Source organism: Ailuropoda melanoleuca, chromosome 15 (assembly GCF_002007445.2).
Source record: "Ailuropoda melanoleuca isolate Jingjing chromosome 15, ASM200744v2, whole genome shotgun sequence".
NCBI classification, from domain to species: Eukaryota; Metazoa; Chordata; class Mammalia; order Carnivora; family Ursidae; genus Ailuropoda; species Ailuropoda melanoleuca.
Genome location: NC_048232.1, coordinates 88361717 through 88384642, shown reverse-complemented (window position 1 = coordinate 88384642; position 22926 = coordinate 88361717). Strand labels below are relative to the sequence as shown.

The following is a 22926-nucleotide window of genomic DNA, read 5'->3' as shown; positions in this document are numbered from 1 at the left end:
CGCTGCACCTGACTTAACCTCCTCGGCCACAGACCAGGCTGAGACTCCCACCTGCTCGTCAGGACCCGGGGACAGTGTGCGCACAATAGGACCCGCCTGACCCGTTTAATGCTCTTACCTACCGAGCATCTCCGCGTAGCCCAGCCGGCCTTAAACGTGCTCACACGCTCATGCTAGCCCACGGTGGGGCAAAATCCGCTGACACAAACCCCAGCCCACAGTAAAGGGTTGAACAGCTCATGTCACCTACTGAACACTGTACGGAAAGGGACAAACAGCATGGGTGCCGGGGAATCGCTGCTGACCCTCGTGATGGCGAGGCCGACCGGGAGCTGTAGCCACTGTCCCGCATCACAGGAGAGGAGAGTACCGCGATCACTGGCCTGGGGAAAAAATCCAAACTCAAAGTTCCAAGTACAACGTCTACACACTGTCATAAAGTGGAGCCATCGTAAACCAGGGACCGTCTGTGTACATAAATACGCACATAGCGCGCCGCAGCCAGCGAGCAGTGAGGACCCAAGATGGCAGCGGCCATGGGATTACTAAGCCATACTGCTTCCCCGGCTCTGTGCCACAAGTCCCTGATTTTGTGTCCCCAGTGAAATGACACCCCTCTGTGTGCACCAGAGGCCCCCTCCTTACAGCCTCCCACTGTGCCATCGTGGTCTCCCTTGCTCCTCAAACTGTCTACCCAGTTTTGTGTCCAACCTGCTGCCAGGCCCCCCGGCCTGCCTGCAGCCCCCAGGAAAGCAACCGCCACACCCACCCACCCCCAGCCCACACCCTCGGCCCATTCCCCAGTCTACTACCCTACTTTCTTCCGGGCCCTTCCATCCCTCCCCCTCCACACTCCCAAGCGGCTGCCCATGGACCCAGCCCCAGCCTGAGGCTGCTGGAGACACCCTGGCCTGAAGTCTTCCACAGCTCTTCCTTCCACAGAGAAGCAACCACTTTCAGATGCCCTGTGCCAAACTTTGCTTCCCTAGTTCCAAACCTCCCAGAGGCTTCGTGCTGAGCTCCTTCTTATGGCCTTCAGAGCCCTCAGGACCTGTCCCTTCCTGCTTGCTGGCCTCTGCACCCCCCCGTCCCTTCCCCCAGCAGGCCTGGGCCTCAGCAGCTGCTTCCAGTCCTCAAGCATGGGAGCCCTGTCGCAGCACTGGCCGCCCCCTGGAAAGCTCCTCCCCCCCTTCCACTCCATCCTGAACTAAGATACCTACTCCAAGAGTCTTGGCTGGTGGCTCACCTACAGCAGCACCCACCTGGTTTTGTTCTCTGAGTGTGCCCTAGCACCTTCTGGGAGTTTCTGGAGTACTGAGTGTGCGCGCGTGTGCGTCCACCTGTCTCCTCACAACAGAACGTCAGCTCCTGGAAAGCAGGGCCTGGGGGTCTGGTTCCCTGTTTCTCTCCAGTGCCTATACCAACAGCAAGCGCCCAACGAATCCCAGTTGAAGGAGTAAGCCCTGTGGGCACTTTCCATAAATGACCGCCCAGCCACAGGACCCTGCAGGGTGGGCCTCATTTCCCCAGTCACCTGCCGAGAGTGGCTCTTGCAGAGCCAGGGCCTGGCACCAAGGCTGGACTGCCTCCCCTGCCACCACAGCCCCCCAGAGCTGTCCTCCAGCCGCAGGCCCTGAGGGGGCAGCTAACTCAACCTCACTTCTAGAGTGATCAGCTCCATGGACCCCCTCCCTCCAGAAAACCCCTCTCATCCCCATCTCCCACCTAGGGCCAGGCTGGTACTCAGGCAGGGGAGCTGGAACGAGACCGCGCACCCAGGCTCGCTGCCCCAGTAGTCAGGGCTGAAGGCCCGGAGCCCCCGTGCCCTTGAGGCCGCACCATGGAGACGGGACGGCTCCGCGAGCCTCCGGACGCGCGTTCTGCCCTCGGCCCAATCCCGCTCCCACGCACAGACGCACGCGATAAAAATGAACGCCTCCAAGTGTCATTTTCTTGGGCTTCAAAGAAGCAGCCTTTTGCACGAGTAAATATTGAGTCAATGCTAAGAGCAGAATGAGCTGTTAAGTTCTATTTGCTACTTTCATCCCCAGGCTCATAACAGAGCACAAGCTAAACAAAGAAAAACAGCTCTCCGCCGACGAGATGACATTCAGCAGGTAGAATCATTTCTGTGGGCACTTCTCACATCAGTGATTTGCTTCTCCAACATTGGCAAATATTTGCCACTTATGTCTTTTATGTAATGTGGAGATAATATATTCCACTGTCTTCCAAGGCTATCTTAAATGCCTTATAAAAACAGGCAATTTACTGGCTGTGTTTTCTCCTGCCACTAAATACAAATCCAGTAATTGTTTAACTTTGAAAGCTTTTTGGTGTGAGATTTGATACTTAAACACAATGCTGAAGACAGAAAACACTCGTAATGCCACCAGCCCAACAAAAGAATCTCATTTTTACATGTTAACCTTTCCTCCTACCCATGCAAAGTGGCTTTCCCCACAAGTCCTGAAAGCTTTGTTCTTAAGTAGGACTTTAATGTCCACAAGTTAGTCCACTGACAAAGTCCATGAGAAGACTACTGGGGGCTCAGCTCCTGACCCGAAACTGCAATACCCATCAGCATAACCTGTCTTCACCAACTACCTCCGTGCCCCCTACTGTCAGAAACAGCTTAACTCAACCAAGAGGACATGCGCAAACCACCTTGACTACACAGTGGCTACACAGTGGCCACACAGTGACCACACAGTGACCACGTGCAACAGTGCTCTGAAAATCAAGGTAAAGGGTACACAGGCCAACACAAATGAGTACAGCAGATGACTAGCGCTGTTCAGCGTTCACTGTGTGCGGGGCCCGCTCCTAAACATTCTATATGCATCCCCTCCCTGGGTCTGCACACGCAGCATGGCTAGCACCACTGGGCAGGCGAACGAGGACCCCAGGAGCACTCCCAGGCGTGCTCCAGTCATGGGGATGCAGAGCACTGAAGCCACGCTCTCCGCCAGCAGTCGTCCTCAGAACCTCCACCCTCCCCGCACTCTGGGACCTGGCCTCCCCGCACTGCCTCCAGGGCACAGGTGTGTTGGCAGGCTGGAAATGCAAGTGGCCGAAGGCCGTGCTCAAATCCCATGACTAGACTCCCTGACGCCCGATCCACCTGACTTCCCAGCGTCACGGTGAGACTTCCACCCCAGCCCCTCTCCCCGATCCCCACTTCAGGATGCTCAGTGACCATCACTCGTCACCAGCGCGGGGTGAGGATCACAAGTCCAAGCCCACTGCAAGGACACAGAGTTGGGAAGAAGCTAAATGCCGGTCAGGAGGGGCGGTAAAGGAGACCTGGGCGGCACAGCCCCGTACAGGCCGGGCGGGTCTCCAGCACCAGCACGGGAAAGACCTGTGAGGTTTAACACGGGGGCAGAGCAGCACTGCCACGCGTGTAGAGAAAGCAAGCAGACCATAAACATGAGCAGACCCCAAAGCGTCTCTCCACACACGACTTCGGAGGTACACAGGAAGACGGTCCCCACCCCGTGCAGGAAGTGACAGCCGCCATCTCCACCAGCCACGGGCGTTCACTCCTGAACGTGAGGACCCACCAGCTCCGTGGTCTCCCGCCACGATGACGGACAACACAAACCTCGTGGGTCACATCCCTGCCCAAAACGACCGGCCCGAATCTCGTCAGGAGGGCACGAGACAGCCCCCGCTGAGGGGCACCGCCCAACAGCTGGCCTGCCCCCCTCAAACGCCCCAACGCCCGAGAACACGGTGCACGGCTGCCGGGGAGCACGGACCAGGAGAAAGACACAGGGACGTCACTGGATGACTGGCACAAAGTGAATGTGGACCGCGGAGGAGCTAAGCACACCATCTCGCTGTGAAATGTCCTGACTCTGATGACGGCCCTGTGATTGTGCGGACAGAGTGTCTCTGTGCTTAGAAACACAGTGACGCTCTCAGGGGTCCAGGAATACGGTATCTCCAACCGACTCAAAGGGTTAGGGGAAAACATGCAGCACACGAACGTGCACACACACACACACACACACACACACAGAATGAAAATGGGGCAAAGTGCAGACAACTGGTGAATTAATATAGGAGCTGCTTGTACGATTCTTGCAACTTTTGCGTAAATTTGCAATTACATCAAAACAAAAAGTTTAAAACGTCATGTGCGTCAACGGTCTCTGGAAGAAGACGCCGGAATCGCGTGAAGGAGGGAACCCAGGGCTGGGGGAGGAGAGCGACACGTTTACCAAACATGCTCTGATGTTGCGTGACCGTGTTACACGTGCAGGCGCAAAACCATCAGGGAAATGAAAACCAAGAAACCCGCGGGAAAGACCCCTTCTGCACCCAGAGGGGGAGCTGCCCCCTCCCAGGGCCTGTCCTTCAGCTTCTGCCAGGCTCCGCCTCCGCTGGCCTCCCTGCCCTGCGGCCCATTCGCGTGCCTCACGCGCCACCTGCTGGCCGAGCGGGGCACTGCCGCTGAGGCGCGCCAGCCCTCCGTGCCCCCCAGCTCCTGCCCCTGCACCATGAGTGATCTCTAGAGCACGGCCACAGCCCCTCTTCTGGAGAGCTCCCGCATCCAGCAAGATGCCCGATGCTGCACGGCACTCCACAAAGATGAGACGTACAGAGGAAAGAAGGTAGCTTCGAGGGGAACTCCAGCAGATGGACTTGGAGGCGAGCACACGCCTCAGAGCCTAGCGGCAGAGCGGCCCCACAGCTATCGTGACCCACGAGAACCACACTGGTGACTGTACTGTCCCCTGCGGGCCTGCCCACCCAAGCCCCGCCTTGGCTCTCTGCAGTGCTCACGGACTGTCACACACTTTACACACACCGAGGAAGGTGTAAAAGTCAGCAGCAGTCAGTACACTGGTCGCCAGCTCCATGCCCCCACGGACACTCTGAAGAGCAGGGACGCCAACCTGGCTGGCCCTGAGGAGCAAACCCAGGGCAGCTCCAAGAAGCCAAAGGAATTCAACTGGGGCATTAAGAAAAACAGAACAGAAAATACCAAAGCGATGGCCCGGAAGCCCATCCCCAACACACAGCTAAAGTAAACCAAAGGACAAACAACTCATCTTCGTGACTCGCTGGCAGGACAGCACAAACAGATCACCCTCTGACAAAGTAAAGCACACGAGGGAGCGTGGGCACGCACACCCCCCGCCGGCAGGGACTCACCGAGGTCTGTGTTGGGACCAGCAAGAAGCTGCTTGAACTTGTCGAGCCGGGAGGCCTCTCGTTCACTTAACGCTGAGCTGCTGAGGGCGCTGGGGTCAGACGTCCCACCCATGGCGACCGTCACCGAGTGTGGGAGAGACTGGGAGCGCTGCAGAGGGACAGTGTCGCTGGCACCTTCTGCGAAGAGAGAGAGAGCAGGGGGTGAGGACGGCCTCCTGGACACTCCCCAACCGCCACGTTCCCCAGTAAGAAGGCTCCCCCCTGCGCCGCTTTCCCTTCGTGAATGCCACTGTGCCACAGCCGTCCCCCACTCCCGTCACTGGGCAGGGCAGACCTGCGTTACTGGGACAATAAAGCAAAACTAGTGAACAGCCAAACAGCACACCGGCCTGACTGATAGACTGTTATTCACTGAGAAAACAGATACGCCCCACATGAAAGCAAAATGACAACCAAAAAACGCCAGACCACCTCAGGGCACACCAACAGTCAGGGCTCCCCCAAAGCAAGTCTGCCCAGGTGACACCCCCAAGGATCTGCTGACGTACAGCAGGGATGACGGTGACTGTGGGGCTCACCTGGGCCTGAGCATGGAAGGAAGCCACCGAGTCACACATGGAGGGGCGTGAAGCCCACGAAGGCACTGAGGACTCTGCACCGCTTGGCTCTCCCCAGGCCCCGTGAGGGAGGTGGGCAGAGACCATCACCCAGAGAAAAAGCACAGGGAGCTAGAGCCCACTGCAAGCAGGGGAGGGGCAGCGGGCAGCAGGCCTGCCCAGCACCCCCCAGCCGCCACCTACCGCCATGCACAAAGGCCCTCCCGACTCTGCGACAGGGACACACAGGGCCGAGGTGAAACTGTGCATTAAATACAGGAACCCGGGACCGGAGGAGCCACAGGGGAGGGCCCAAGGCCCAACGGTCACTCAGAAAGAGCCACCAGGGACCAACAAGAGGCCCGCAAGCAAAAGACAGAGACAGGCTGTACGCCCCCAGGTCTAAATACCCTCAAATGGTCAAATCTTCCAAACCTGCAATTTAAAGTCAAGAGAAAAATCAACCCCAGGAGATGGGACGAGAAACAAACAAGGTGAAGAAATGCTGACTCCCGGCCGCTGCCAGCAGACTCCCACCGGCTCCGTCCTCCCTGCAGAGCCAACTCGTTACCCTAAAAACAGGGCCCGGGAAAGGCTTCACACAGAAGCCCTCAGGCTACGAAGGAGCAAGGCGGCCCACGGCCTCTGGGCAGAGTGTGGCCCAATTAAGCTTCCAGGAAAGCCTGGAGAAGTGGGCGTCGAAGTGAGAGCACCTCCGGGCCCCTCCTCAGGGCTGACCCCTCACCTGCAGGAGGCCTCCCCACCGGCCTGCACTCTGGGAGGCCTGGGGTAGCGACGCTCGGCCCCATCCTCCCCCCGTCAGCATCTGTTAGGCGCTGTGCAGCGTGGCTCTTCAGGAAAGACGATGGGGAGGAGAAGCGGTCCCACGTTCTACCGCAGAACCCAGCCTGCTGGGTTTCACTTCTCTGCCATCGTAGACAGCATCGGTGTGATCTATTCCGACACGTAAGGACCACTTCATCCTGAGCAGAGCACCCATCCAGTCCCTCTGTAAACTGGGACCGGGGGCGGGGGCTTTGCAAGGCACGGTCATGCCCCCCACCCCCACCCCGAGGAAGCCGGAAGGTCAACATCCAGGTCTCCCTGCTACTGTGAATGGAAAACACATCAGCGTCCCCCTCTAGGGCAGCCAGTGTCCACCCAGGACCCACTTGCAGCTCGGTCCTAGTCAGCGACAGAGCCAGTCCTCCCCTGGCCACGCCCACTGAGCCCTCCGCAGCCAAAGGCGCAGCCTCGCCACCATGCCAGTGGCACATAGACCAAGCAAAGTGCATCTGACTTCGGGTACAAAGGTACAGGCTTCTCAGATGCTGATTAAGAAAGTCAGGACAGTCGAAAGGTAAGCAGGAGGCACGGGGAAGGCCAGCCTGAGAGACTCCACTGCAGTGTCCCTGAACTTTCAGGCCGCCATCTACCCAGGGTGAAGGTCAAAGGCAAGGGCAGGTAGCAGGCCCTGTGGACGCCACGTGGGGTGACGTGAGCTCCCCACAGTGGCACACCGTAAAGGGACCGGCACCCGACACAAATGCCGGCAGTGGCAAAGGCAGGCAACGCTCTAACTAGACCAGGCCCCGTGAAACATAGCATCCAGAACTTTCCAAATGACACCACACTGCTCCTACGAGTAATCACACGAAGTGGCACTCACAGGTCTCTCACCTCAACAGAGGCCTGGCCTGGTCCTGGGCCGTGGGGCCCATGCAGGGACGAGGGTGGGGCAGGGCATGGAGGAGGAGAGAGCCCGCGGTCCCCAGGCCCTGAGGACAACTCGGTTTAGCTCAGCGACATTTGTGTAATGACACAGGACACCAAAGGTAACGGGACAAGGACCCCACCTTCGGGGAGCCTGCAAACCACGCGGATGAGCTGTGCAGTCAGCGGCCCCGCCCACCAGCCCCTCCCTGGGATGGCCTCAGCTCCTGAGCCTGGAACCTCACCCTCCCGGCAACCGACCGTACAGACATCACCTCTGCCCTGAACCCTTCCCTGACACGCCCCTGGCCCTCCTCAACAAGACAAAACTGGGACTTCTCACTCCGGGTGCTTCTGGGTCCCGTCCACCGCTCCGAGGCTCCGTCCCACTCACGGAGGTGAAAGACTCGTAACGCTCGTGTCTCCCCCACTAGACTGCCAGTCAAAACACATCCACACCAGGCCCAGTCCAGCAAGAACGCGGACTGACACGGTCGCCTTAGCACCAACACCGAGTAAGCCATCCCCATGACTAACAGGCCACCAAGGGAACTGAACACAGGCCCCCGAGTTCTGCCCACCACTGCCAGCCACCCGTGGGGTCGGCTCCCTGAGAGGCTACCTCAGGCTCCAGAGCGGCCCTCTCCCCCTCAGCACTGTGCATGGACAGGCCAGAGAGTTCCGTGGGGCCAGGCACCCTGGTCTCCGCCCACTTCATGCCAGGAGCACACACTCCCTGCCCCAGATATAACCGAAAAGGTCCTAAAACATGAGCTTGTGTCCCTGGGGGAGGAATCACCAGGGAACAGGCCCTGCTCTCTGCGGTGAGGCCAGCGGCTGGCAGCAGGCCTGGCGTCAGACGCCCTGGACTGGAACCCCTGCCCCACCACTCAGCGTGCTGGGTGGGCCACGTGACCTCCCCATACCTCCCCCGTAAGCTTTCTCCTAGAGCGGCTGCAAAGTCGGAGGGGTTTCCTCGTGACAAGGGCCCGCGACAGTCCCTGCCCCGCAGTAAGCGATGGACAAGCGCTAGCCGCTATCACGACATGGGCTGCTCACACAGCCACTCGGGGAGCTCACAAAGGGAAGGTGCTGAAGTCAGCAGGCCGGTGGAGGCAGAAGGCAAACGCGGTTACTGGCCCCCTCCCCCAGCACGAGCTGCCTGAGCACCCTTCACCTGGCTCTTACGGGAGGACGCCACCCCAAGGCTCCCCACCCTGGCTGGATGCAGCCCAAGTGCACACGTGGCCATGGGCTGGATGCCGCGTGGCCCCTAAGTCGTATGCTCAAGTCCCACCCCACGTGGGACGGCGCTGGGACAACGGGCCTCAGGCTTACAGGAAGTCATGAGGGTGCGGCCCCCCTGATGGGATCGGGGCTCTTGAAGAGTCACGGGACAGCCTGTTCCCCCTCTCTAGTCCCCCCCACGTGAGGATACTGTGAGAAGGCAGCTGTCTGCACCCAGAAAAGGGCCCTCACCAGAACCCAACCGTGTTGGCGGCCTGACCTCAGACCTCCAGCCTCCAGACCTGTGAGACGTAACCTGCTGCTCGCACGCCATCGGCCCGTGGTTCTTGCCACAGCAGCCCCACGGCCTGAGAGAACGAGACCCTCCCGGCTCAGCCGAGGTGGGCCCCTACCTCCAGGGGTGCTGAGGCCCCCCCAGCAACTGCTCGGATGGCAGGTGCTTCAGGGGCTGTACCGAGGCCCCGGAGGCGTGGGGCACCGCAAAGGGCAGACGAAAGCAGGGCACCTGCCAACCTGAAGAGGCATGAGGGCTGAGGGCACTGCCTGGCCAGGGCACGCGGGGGGCAGTCAGCATGAGCGGAGTCGTCTCGGGGATCCCCGAACCCCTCGCAGAAGCCCTAACCTGATTCTCACTTTTAAGCTCAAATACTTTGAAGTTCAGCCTATTTTAGAGAAAAATAGTTTAGATTCCAATATGAAAACTGGTCAAAGGAACTAATTCACAGCGTTCTCACCTACAGAGACCTGCGATGTTGCAAACGTTAGCCAGCTCCCGGGAAGGGTTTCTGACAACTAGACGGAGGGATGAACGCCAGCTCCGTGGGACCCAGCAGGGCAAGCTGAGGCTGCACGACTCCCTCTCCTCTCCTCTGTAAACAAGGGGCAAGCCCTGTCCTCCCTCCGGGGGGAGCCCCTGGGAGGGGGAGTCCGTGAGTCTGTGGCTGCATGGGCTGGCCCCTCTGCCGCCCGTGCCCCCTGCCTCGCTCCCTCACCTCACTGATGCTCACGTGTCACCTTCTCAGTAGGGCGTCTGGATGGTCCGACTGAAGATCACACCCCAGGTCCAGTTTGCTCTGGACACCTCCCCACACGCTCCAGGCCTCCTTACTGATCGCGCGTAGGTCAGTGTCTGTCCCTCTCACCAGGAGGCGTGCTCCAGGCCAGGGGCTTCCCTGGGGCACCCCAAGCCCTGACAGCTGTGCCTGACCCATCCCAGAGGCTCCGAGTAACTGTGTTGTTTTACATCACAGACCCCCCAAAACCAAAAGAGCAAAACTACCGAGAGCCATCTCCAGAAGGACCACTGAGCGCCAGGCACTGGGGTACAAGACATGCGCCGATCCCATCCTTGAGTTTATGACCTGAACACAGTGATTCCACACCTCAGACCCTGCCGGCTACAGACTCTGAGACCATGTGCTGGTGTCCCAGGTGTGGGGGTGGTCACTGGAAGCTGAAGGAGGTGCAGCCTCTGAATGCACAGTTGGCCTGGCCCCTCAGCTGGAAATGGCCCCCCCAGAACAACTGGGGCACACTGAGAAGGGAGACACAGTCGCCCGGGGCCTGGTGCTCACTGTGGGTCCTCACAGCCAGCCCACGAAAGCCGTGCACCACGCCCCTCCTCCTGGAGGAGAGAAGCACTCCGCTGGGGACACAAAGAAAAGTCCACGGCTTCTGCGGCCTGGGAAGGCCTGTGGGCATGAGGATCACAGCCTCAAGGTCTCCCAAGGGCATGATCTCCTGCGGTAAACAGGATGGAACCCCTGTAACCTCCCATGCAGAAAGGACTGGAGCCCCTCTCCCTCTCAGCACTGCACGTCATCTCCTCGCACCCCCGCCCCACCTGCAGGACAGGACGTGTGGCTCTCGCTGACGGACTTCACCAGCCGGAGGTCACCGCTCGGGACCAAAGGAGGCTCTGCCACAGGCTCTGGCTTCTGCTCGGGGCCCGGCGCCTCCTGCAGCTTGTGGCGCTCCTGCCGCTGGCTGTGGTTGCGCAGGACACGGTTGGCCGTCTCCATGACCACATCGGTGTTCAGGCTCTCTGCCGCCATGGCCAGGAGCCCGTCGTCGTCCTCGCCGGCATCCCAGGCGTCGCTGGTGTTGCTCTCAAACTCCTGGAAGGTGCTGATTCTCTTGGCCTTCACGGGTGTGGTGGGAGCCTTGGGCGCGGCCTTGAGCAAGCTGCAAAGTCAAGGCAGACTTTACTTGTCCTCTCGGAGGCTGGAGAGGACTCACCCCAAAACCGGTCAGAGAGGAGCCCCTGGATGAAAGGTGCACATTTGAGCTTTCAGCCTCAACTGAACTGAGGGTGAAGAGCAAACACAACCCAAAGAGGCATCCAAGAGAGGACTCCTGGGGCACTCGGGTGGCTCAGTCGGTTAGATGTCTGCCTTCGGCTCAGGCTGTGATCCTGGGGTCCTGGGATTGAGCCCCGCATCGGGCTCCCTGCTCAGCTCTGCTTCTCCCTCTCCTTCCTCCCTCCCCCCCACAATGTTGCACACACGCACACACTCTCCCTCAAATAAATAAATAGACTTAAAAAAAACAAAAAAGGACCCCTAGGATTCAGTGACAGGAAGGAGAGGCTCTCGAGGGGCAGTCTCGCTGAGCAGTCCCTGCTGGGTGACAGAAGCCGTTTAGGAGGAAGCCCAGCACCGCACAGTCACGGCCTTCAACAGAGTCCCCAAACCCCACATGGGCCGGTGCCTGCAAGCCTCCTGAGGCAGCAGTGGGGGTCGGGCTGGAGCAGGAGCAGCTGTTCCCACAACCTAGGCCTTCGGTGTATGGACTCGAATACAGCACACTGGACCAAGAGCCCCCGACGGTGAGTCCAGTAACACCCGCCAGCACGGACCGCGGGGCCACACCACCCTCTTGCAGGCCTCTGGTGGAGGAGCCCAGACACGGGGCAGAGCGAGCCCCAGGCAGCCGGGCAAGGGAAGCGAGCTGACCGCCGTGAACGGGCCCGGAGCCAGGCCCTCCCCCGCCAGCTAAGGGGGTGCCAGCTACGTGCTCCCCTGCACAGGCCCCTCCACTTCGGGCTGGGCTTCCTCGTCTGCCTTTCTCCAGAGGACGAGCCGTGTGAGGCCCTGACACGTGTCTGCTCAAGGGAAGACCACTCTCCTCCCCTCAGGACTCCCAAGCAGCTGGCAGGTCGCCACAGCCCCCAGGAGCGTGCGTCACGCAGCCTGAGCGCAGGCCTCACTTACGTGCCGTGTAACAGGCGGGTCGAAGGGGGGGTGCTGGGCGCCATACACATGCTGGATGCTGTTTAAAAAGAAAGGAAAACCGATTAGCTTCTCTTCGGCTTCCCCAAGAGCCGCCCACTAACTCGGGAAAAGAACCAGTTCCCAGTAACCCCGCGCCTAAGGGAAGCAACCCTCCATCGGCTGCCACAAGGGATGAATGGCGCCATACAAGCCCGCACCACACAAACAATGGGGCATTCACCGGCCCTGCAAATGGGCCTCAGCCCCGGGAGCCGCAGCCCTGACCGCATCAGCAGGGCCTCAGGCGCCGCTGGCGACGAGGCTGCTGGGAGCTGGGAGCCAGGGGCATCGCCAAGTTCAGGCGGCCTCTGCTCTCGGACCGTGTGCCGCTGGCAGCGCTACAAACTAATGCTGAGATGCCCACCTCGAAAGGCCCATCTGGAACCATTCTGTCTAAAGACGAAACGCAGAATCACAAAAGGGAGATAAATGTATTTTTTAAAGACTTAATGATTTTATTATAAAAGTCTTCTGGGGGTGCCAGGGTGGCTCAGTTGGTGAAGCGTCTGCCTTTAGCTCAGGTCATGATCCCGGGGTCCTGGGATGGAGCCCCTTGTGGGGTTCCCTGCTCAGTGGGGAGCCTGTTTCTCCCTCTCCCTCTGCCCCTGCCCCCACTCGCGCGCTCTCTCTCAAATAAATAAATTCTTTTTTAAAAAAAATAAAAAATAAATTTAAAAATAGTCTTCTGCTCATCAGAGTAAACTTGGAAAACAGATGGAACAAAATAACCCCCGTGGCAGACAACCAGGGTGGTCAGCTGAGTGACCACACCCACAGCCCTTCCTCCGCGGGAGACATCCAGCCAGGGGAGGCCCTGTGACCCAGCGCAGGACAGTCACCAGCAGTGCAGACTTCCCTGTCTGCCTGGAGGAGCCATGCTGAGCGGGCACGCCCTCGGCCCTTGGCTCTCTCTGTCTTCCTGCCTGGAACAGGGGTGTGAGGCCTAGAGGCTCCCCAGCCTTTCATGCCACCACGTGTGAGAAACGAACAGGAGATATAAAACCACCTGAGAACACGGCTCGGCAGGAAGATGAGAAAGAGCTGCGGGTCCAGCTGCCCACCTCCCTTGGCCAGAATAAGCAAACCCCGGTTCAGTTCAGCCACAATCAGTGAGACCACCTGGTACAGTCCCCATGTAAGAGACTCCGGCTGGAACCCTGATGCGGGACCTCGTCCGGCGTGTCCACTCGTTAAAGGGAATGCAGACACAGAGGCGTTTTGTGCACAGAGGAATGTTTTAATTTTTAAAAACAGAAGGAAATCCTACCTCTTTCACTAACCAATACATCATGACTACCTCCCCATATCATTACTATTCAATTTACTTACATGCATTTATTTACCCTGCATGTACTGACACATACCAAAAAATGCACGCTCCGTATTCAATTTAAAAACATAATCATGAGAAGGGCACACGAGATTCCTCTATTCATTTCACTGCAACTCCTTGTAAATCTATAATTATCTCCAATTTTTAAAGTTTTTAGAAGTCATAGTAATAGAAAAATAATTTAGAAAATAAAGAAATAAAAGTCATAACAAGAGAATGAGCACAACTTATCACAGCCTGTGCCCCTCCCCGGACGGGACCACCGCTCATTTCACTGTCCCACCGTGTAACCACACCACAGCCTGTCTGACAACATGGACTGTGACACTCGCTGCCATTGGTGGTCCATCCACGTGCCCAGCAGCCACGTGGACAGACCGCATGTCACTGCTAATTTCATGGGAGGAAAGGGGTCTCAATGCCGGTCGTGTGTCTCAACTGTTTGTGAGGTGAAGCAATTTTTAAACACTCATTGACCTGTGCTCCTTCTTTTTGGCAACTGCCTATTCAGACCCTTTGCCATTTTTCTAAGGGGGTGTTCACCCTCTGCTCGCTGTTTAGTAAAAACCTTTGTCATTCCGGCAGTGCGGTTGGCAGAATAACAGCTAAACATGTTACGTCCTGATCCCTAACTCTGCAAGTGTGTCACCTGCCACGGCACAGGGGGCTTTGCAGATGCAACCAAACACAGAAGCCCTGGGAGAGTGGCTTGGATTATCTGGGTGGGCCCAATCTAATCACGAGTCCTTAAAAGTCCTCCCTCCCTCTGCGCCAGAGTGTGACCATGAGGAATGCTCCGATCAAGGCTACACTCCTGGCTGTGAAGATGGAGAAAGGGGGCCATGAGCCAAAGACTGTGGGAAGCCTCTAGAAACGGACAGACTAAGAAAATGCCTTCTCCCTAGAACCTCCAGAAAACCCTGCCAACAGCTTCATTTGAGCCCAGCAAGACCCACGTCAAACTTCCACAGCCAGAGCCCTAAGACAGGAAGTGTGTATCATAAGCCAGTGGGGGTGTGCTGATTGGTTACACAGCAACAGAAAACCGGGAGAGAACAGAGAGGGGGCAGACAGGTGACAACTCCATCTCCCTGGTTTATGGAAGCTTAAAGGTTTCTGTGGTTAAGTCAACCTCACTTTAACGCGTCACACAGGCCTCTCCTCAAAAAGGCCCACCCCCAACTGTCTTGGTCCGTTCCAGCTGCTCTAACAAAAATACCACGCACGGGCAACTTAGAAACAAAGACGTTTACCCCCCACAGTCCTGGAGGCTGAAGTGCAAGATCAAGGTGCCGGCAGATCCGGTGTCTGGTGAGGGTCTCAGCTGCTGCCCTCTGCAGCGTCCTCAGCCCGCGGAAGAGGCAGGGACGCTCTTTGGGGTCTCTTTTATAAAGGCCCTGATCCCACCACAGGGGACTCCCGCCTCAGGACCTCCCCACCCCTAGAGCCCCCACCTTCTAACACCCTCACTCTGGGGGCTAGGGCTTCCCACGAGTTTTGGGAGCACACGAACATTCGGCCCAGCAGATCCACTGAGATGGTGTAAATCTCCAACTGTATCCTAGTTCCACACTTCTGTGGTTTTATTTTTCACCCTTAAGTTTTGAGTCACCTAGAATTCATTTTATTTTGCTACAGACTGTAGAAAACTTTTTTTAAAAAAATGCACTGCTCCAGGGCGCCTGGGTGGCTCAGTCGTTAAGTGTCTGCCTTTGGCTCAGGTCAGATCCCAACATTTGGGGATCGAGCCCCGCATCGGGCTCCCTGCTCAGTGTGAAGCCTGCTTCTCCCTCTCCCACACCCCCTGCTTGTATTCCCTCTCTCGCTGCCTCTCTCTCTGTCAAATAAATAAATAAAATCTTAAAAAAAAAAAAAATCCACTGCTCCAATGCCATTGGTTAAACACCTATCCTTTTCCCTACTGGTTTGCAGACACCGTCTTCAATACACATGACATTATTCTACACGGGGCATTTTTTCAGTTTTCCATTCATTCCTCCATGCCTGTGCCTGTGGAACAACAATTTAATTACAGAAAATGTCCCTTTTTATATCCTAAAATGCTTCAGCAAAATTTAACGGACATTTGATAGTCCCCACTTTGTGACAGGTGCTGTAAGGAGTACCAGGCAGGCAAAGACAAGCACACTGGACTCCCAACTCCTAAGAACCTTTAAGTTTACTTATAAAAATTTTTTTAAATGAATTGGCATTTATAATGTTCTAGGAGAACAAAAACATGGTAAACTAGAATATTATTTGACGGAATAGTCCTCAGCCACAAAATAAAGCGCTGGCCCATGCTACAACGGGGAAGAACCTTGGAAACATCACACTACGTGCGGAAAGCCGGTCATAAAAAAACACCTATTCTATGATCCCATTGATATGAAATGTCTACAATGGAGACAGAAGGTAGACTAGTCGTTGCTTGGGGTGAAGGATTGAGACTGGGGTGACAGTGAAAGACTACAGGGCTTCCTCTTGAGGGGACCAACATATTCTAACGTTGACTGTGGTGATGTTAAGTCTGTGGAAATATCGCAATACCATTGACTTTCACCAGTTAAACAAGGAAACGGTGTTGTACGTGAATTTAAATGGGTGAACTCAAGTACATGTGAATCTCAATGAAGATGTAAGTTTTTAAAGACAGCGCACTTTCCCCCCGGTTCTCTTGGGTTCTCTCTTTCAACGCGCCCACCAGGCTTTGAAGCGGCCCAAACCAGCCACGTGGAGAGCCACATGGAAGCACTAGAGCCAACATCTTCAGGGAGGTCCCAGCTGACGGCCGGCATCAACCGCGACAGGCCTGAGTCACCAGCCTTCTTCTGATTCCCATCCCAGCCTCTGAACCTTCCCAGTGACACCATGGAACAGAGGTGCACCATCCCACTGTGACCAGTCTGACCCACAGAATCCAGGAGGGTTTTGGGGTTTGTCATTGTTGCTGCTGTTTGAAAGAAAAAGTATCAGCCCACAGAGGTCAAGCACAACCCCCCTGTCGTGGTCCGTTGCCAGAAATCTCTTGGAGGCTTCCCTGACCTTGGTAGAATGTTTCCAGTTTTAAGAACCAAAGGGCCTAGGTAAACGCTCTAGACTTTAGCTTCCTCGTCCCAGAACTGGGAATAAGAACGTGTAAGAAATGAGAGAGCCATAAATGGCAGCAGCGTGACCACTGCCAAGTGACCTCCAGACAGCATTCACCAGTATTACGCACCTACCTTGTTGGCTTGCGCCGTTCCCTCGTGTCTCAGTACACGAATACGGCTCCAAACCAGCAGGCAGCGGGCCTCTGCCCTCTACGCGCAAGGCATTTCCACAAGTCCTACAGCGTTCCCACATACTGCGGGCCCTTCCCTCCCAGGACGGCGCCAACGCATTAATTCTTCATGGGCACACCACTTGTGTTTATTGAGCAGAAAATGTGCCGGCAGAGTTCAAGCTCAGACTAAAAGGCGTCTCATTTTATCTTATTAAAATTGCATTTTTACCTGGTGTTGCATAGCTAAAAAGAAAAACAGGCTTAAGCTAAAACCATTTAAAAGGATAAGTGGCACTAACACGCCCACCTCATTGCACATAGTGAAATCATTCTTTAAAAAATATCCACCAATAAACTCTTTAGTAAATCGTGCTGCTTGAAAACACCACGGTAATTCATTGCTTTAAAGAGGACCCCAGTGATTCCTTACGAAAAGCAGATACACATGACATAATGCTACTTCTAGGCACACGCCATGAAAAAACCCTTGCGTAAGGACACAGGAGACAGGTTCAGCGATGTCGCCAACACTAAAATGAAAAAAAAAATTTAAGAAAACCCTTTATCCATTATCAACTGAAGAATGAATTCACATTATCCGTCTGTCCATTATCAATTGAATAACGAATAAACAAAGTGGAACATACACATATATTAGAATACTAACCACAATAAACACAAAGGAACTACAAGAATCCAGATCAGTAAACTTACAAGCCTACCACTGAAGAGTAACTTGAATATGCACAGTATGACGTCATTTATAGAAAGTGAAGCTATCTATCGTGTTGGATACATGCACAAGTGGTCAAAAATCCTAGTGCACGATGGCAATGAAAACAAATTCAGAATAGTGATGGGAGTGGAGGGGTGGGGGGGGAGGGGAGCTGGGTCCAGGAAAACGATGCGATGGCTTCAACACTGTACGTGTGCCAGCTTATCCCTCATGATGGATAGAGGACGCAGGCGTGCTCCCTGCGCGGCTGCCAGAGCAGGGCTCGGCACCCAGGCAGCCACAAAATGGAGTGCTCCTCAAGGACTCTTCCTGCCGACTCGAAGCCTCCCCAGCCCACCCAGTCCTGGTTACGCTGGACACGGAAACCTTGCCGAAAGAAGGCTCAACATCTTTAGTCATCAGAGAAGCACAAATTAAACCCACCATGGGACGTCACTTCACACGTAGAAGGACGGCAAAAACTAAAAAGGTAATACAAGTATTGGGGAGAGTGGAAAGAAAATGAAACTTTACACCCTGTCAACGGAGATATAAAACAGCACAGCTGCTTCAGAAGACAGGCTGGAGGGTCCTCAAAGGTCAGATTGTTACCACATGACCCTGTATTTCCACTCCAGGTATACACCCAAAGAAATGAAAACATATATCTACACAAAAAAAGTACACTGCATTACGTATAATAGCCAAAATGTGGAAACAGTCCCAAGGTCCATCAATGGGCGGCCTCGGCACACACTGGAATATGCTGTCAGGTTACAACAAGGAGTGAAGGGCTGACACCTGCTCCCACGTGCATGAAGCCTGGAAACATCACGCCCAGTGAAGGAAACCAGTCACNGCCTGGAAACATCGCGCCCAGTGAAGGAAACCAGTCACGAAGACCACAGTTCATATGATTCCACACATATGAATAAGCCAATGTCCAGGATAAGCAAATCCACAGAAACAAAAAGCAGATGAGTGGAGCCCCAAGAGAGGAGGGAATGGGGAGTCACTGCTGGTGAGTATGGGGGGGGGGCTCCTCTGCGTGATGAGTGAGGCAAATGTTCTAAAATGGACTATGGTGGTGATGACTGTCCCACTCCGCAAAAAGACTGAAAACACTGAACTGCACACTTGGAGTGGGTGAAACAGGATATGTAAATGACGTCTCTACAAAGATGCAGAAAGGAAGGGAGGGGAGGGAGGAAAGGGAGGGAAGGAGAGAAGGGAGGGAGGGGGAGAGGGGAAGAGGGAGGGAGTGAGAGAGGGAGGAGGGGAAGGAGGGAGGGAGGAAGGGAGGGGGAAGAAGCAGGACGGTCTCCTCCCTGACCAGGTGTCCAGGAAGGTGCCCGTGCCGCGGGAGGCCAAGGTTGAGGTAAGGCAGACCTTCTGCAAGAAACAACCGGCTGACCAACATCACCCGACAGACCTTTAAGCAGGTCCGAGTCCACCTTTGTAGCCCCAAATGACAGAAGTCCCCGATGCTACCAGCACAGAACAAAACATTCCAGTAGCTTCAAGTGAAAATGACAGACATGGTATCACGCCCCAAACTAAGACCACGGAACTTCAGAAGGATTCATTCGTTAGCAGCAAGCAACAGCGGGGACCACAGTTGCATTTTCCAGGCAGGACGGGTCTCCATCCTGATGACCACACAACCAAGCGGCCAGGAAGGACTCTCAGATGAAGGAACAAATGCACGAGAACTCATGAAGCATCATGGGGTCCAACTCTGCGGCCCCACAGAGGCTCCCATCCAGGTGAGAGGGAGGCGCCCGGACCAAGGACAGCACCGCACAGGGCAGGCCAGGGACGGACAGGTGGAGAGATGCTCCCCGGGGATGGTGCCCCGAAGAGGACCCCCGGACGACACCCCCCGAGTTCTCATCAGAGCACGCCCGTCCTGCACAAGGCACGGGAGCCCCCACCGGAACGCCACCACGAGGAAAGGGAAGGCAGGCAACGAAGACGGTAAAGCTGAGGTTCACCACAGGCAGGAGGAGGGAGCGAGGGGTACCCCTAGGCGGAGGGGGTCACAGGTGAGGACAGGCTGGAGACACCGGTGAGCCGGGGGAGGCCCACAGAAGAGAGACAGGGCCCCTGACCAATCACCACTGGCTCCTCAGGACGCTCCCCCACCGCCTTTACTACACGAGGCGGGGAAAGTGTAACAGAAACCAGAATCTAAGACGGTCTGAGGGCCCACTTGTGGACGGCCAAGTGCTCAAGCCTGGCCTCCCCTTGGAGAGCACCCTTTGTTCGGCAAACTCTGGCTGAGCACCTGCCGCAGGCCAGGCCGACCCTGGAGCTGGAGAGACGCCGGGGAGCCAGGGACACAGGGACAGCCGGCCCCGCTGGCTCCTGTGATGGTGGGCGATCATCTGAACACGAGTGAGCACAGCAGCGGGAGAAGCAAGAGGGACTCGAGCACAAAGTCACAGGCAGAATTCCAGAAGGAGGAATGCTGCAAGGCCTCTCCTGCGCTTCCTGGCTTAACTAGGACCCCCCAACATCAAGGCCCCAGCTTGGAAACAAAACCGATGGGCCGGGGACCAGGACGGCTCTCTGCTCCTCGGTGAAAGGCTGGAGGAGCAGGGGCTGAAAGCAGCCCTGAGGGACACAGAGAAGCGTGAGAGGAGGAAAAGTAGGGGGAAATGTCCTAAGCATCAAAAAGGAAACAAAGAATCTATGCCGGCACTTAGGATGAAGTGCTCACCTGCACGGTCGCGTGGCATCAGCGGGCAGGTCGGTGGCCCCCACTGCGGCCACCAGCCTCCCCAGCTGGGCTCGCGGACAGCTCCACGCCCCCTCTGCGCTCAACAGCACTTTTCTGAAATATGAACTCAATTAGCGACTGATTTACCATTAGGCTCGCTCTAACACACAGCAATGTTCCCCAGGTTTATAAAATATTCAGAAGTAAGTTTTCCAAGGAAATGAACTTTAGAGGGCTTCAGAGGAAAATGCATGAAACACCATTATCACCACAGCAAACAGTTCCATCATCCCTCCACCCACACTGGAGTCTGGAACTCTCGGCCCCATGGAGGCAACTGCAGGAACACGTGGCCCCACAGACCCAGACCGGAGGGTCTCTCGAGCTGTCCCAGCAATGACAGCCATGCCACCATGCCTGGCAGTGACGCTCAGCCTGTCCCACGTGCTCTCGGCCGACTAGTGCCCCCACGGGGTCATGAGCTCCCCACAAAAGGGATGGGGTCTGTCTGCTGTCACGCTCCTTGGAGCCCCCAGAACCCAGCAGAGACTCAGGCAATTGTGGAGTCAATCGGCAAGTTGCTCCACGGACAGCCTCTCGAAACAGAGCTTGGAAATGCGCACGTTCACAATAACGTGTTCTTCTCGTGAGAAGAGCAACGTGTGAACTCACAGATACAGAGGACAGGCTGGTGGTTGTCCGACAGGGGGGAGGCGAACGGGTGAAGGTGGAAGGAGACACAAACTTAGGACAGTAAGCCCTGGGGAAGTGATGTGTGCAGCGTGGGGACTACGGTTAATAACACTGTGTCACAGACTGGACAGCAGCTGAGAGAGACGACCTTACACGTTCTCACCAGAAGAAAAACCATCTGAACCGCGTGTGGTGACAGAGGTTAAGGACAGGCTGTGGTGATCGTTTCACGACATACACACATCACATCATTACACTGTACGTCTGAAACTCATACAACGTTCTATGTCCATTAAACCTCAACCCTAACAAAACCGATGGGTATTTACAATGGAAAACAGAAGACACGAGCGAGAGGAAAGAAGGCTTTGGAATTAGCAAGGAAAGCACACAGCGTGGCGGCCAGCCACCCCAGAGCCCCATCTTCCCTCAATCCTCCTGACCGCCTTCTACCTCTCTCTCCGCCCCCATGCCAGCGTACCCCCTTTCCTGCCAGCCTGTCCGGAGGCTCCTAAGACTCTTCCACACATTCCTGACCACCACTCCCCACAGCCAAGCCCCCAACCCCGCCTTCCTCCCACTTTGCAGGAAACCACGCTCTCTCCAGATGCTCCTGACCATCTCCAGGTAAAGGGTTCTCAAACAGCTGCCTCCGGGCACCACCGCCAAGTCAGCCACACACTCCCCACCTCGCAGAAGTCAGCTCTGCCCCAGTGGCCACACCTCATGCCCACTTCTCACAATGTCCAGCCCTGGGACAACCCCCACCGAGCAGGCAGAAGACCAACGAGCGCCCCCTGCCTCCTGCACCCCCTCACACCTCCTCCCACCAGCAGCTCCTGGCCCTCCCGGGGCTGCCAGCGTCTGACATTTAAAAACCCACCTGCTGTCCCCACCACCCTGGATCTGGGCTCAGTTTCTCCTCCTGATCAGGTCACCAACTCCTTCCATGACCTAATCTCCACGAACGGCAATCCAAGAAACTGAGGGCCCCCTTTCCTCTCCTCCCTGAAGCATGCCACCCATGTTCAGCCAATGTCCACATCCTCCTAAACCCTGAACCATTTCCCACGTCTCCACCCTCCCCTCCATCACTGTCCCACACTGATGCCTCTGGTTCTGGTCTCGGCTCTGCCAGTCAGGGGACAGCGTCACTCCCCAGCTCGAAGTCTGCAAGGTCTTCCTGCTGCCCTTGGGGAACAAGTGGAACCTTCCCCGTGCCTCTCCACAACACCACCCCAGCTTGGGGCCAGTGCTGGCCTGCAGCACACCCTGTCTGACAGCCCAGCCCCCACAGTCAGGTCCCTGCTGGCAGCGCTCTTCTCTCTCCTGTCCACGATTTCCTCAGCTGGGCCTTCATTCAGCCACCTGGCTGCCAAGCAGGCCAGCCCCAGGCCCTGTCTACAGCACACCCGCACAACCAAGTACGGACCTACAGGAACTGATGGTCCTTCAAGGTCCAGTTTGAGGTCGCCTCCACCCTCCACCAGCCTCTCCCTCCCTTCGCCCACCCACACTGTCCCAGGAACTGCAGAGCGCCCCCTAGGTGTGCACACAGCAGGCATCCAATAAATGCTTACGACATTTAACGCTTCTGTTATACAAATATTTGAATGATTGAGCATTTTACACGTGGAACCATGGTCTCTCAGAACCGGATAGAAGGGGAGCGCCCTCTGATCTGCTCCTGCATTTCCTTGGCCTGACCCATCCCGGCAGAGCCACTGAAAATCAGGCTAGTCCATGAAGCCACATTTGGTCGAGACATAAAATCCCACTAGTGACTGGTTTTGGAACAGAAAACTCCTCCAAGAGGAAGCACAATTTAAAGAGAAAACAAAACGGGACCCAGAGCCACCGCATCCTCGCAGGCCGTCCCACACCACAGCAGCAATGTCTAGGAATGACCCGCAGCACTCCCAGCTCGCCTGGCCAGACGGCAGCCATCGGCGGAGGCAGGCTCACTCTCCGAACAGAACAGGCGGCCTTCTGTGCTCTTCCTCCAGCCCATCAAACAGCCCAATGCCACGACAGGAGGAGGAAAATACCATCACAAATACTTGAAGCTACGGGGCGCCTGAGTGGCTCCGTCCATGAAGTGTCTGCCTTTGGCTCAGATCATGATCCCAGGGTCCTGGGATCCAGCCCCGAGTCAGAGTCGGGCTCCCTACTCAGCAGGCAGTCTGCTTCTCCCTCTGCCTGC

At 56.3% G+C, this 22926-nt stretch overlaps 1 protein-coding gene across 1 annotated transcript in view; it reads right to left on the bottom strand.

The window, feature by feature from the left end:
• Nucleotides 1–22926, bottom strand: part of TBC1D22A (TBC1 domain family member 22A) — a 312609-nt gene that overhangs the window by 272265 nt on the left and 17418 nt on the right. Inside the window, 4 exon segments of the mRNA XM_034644032.1 lie at nucleotides 5167–5343; nucleotides 10567–10907; nucleotides 11936–11949; nucleotides 11951–11993. Of these exon segments, the coding sequence (XP_034499923.1) occupies nucleotides 5167–5343; nucleotides 10567–10907; nucleotides 11936–11949; nucleotides 11951–11993 (575 nt within the window).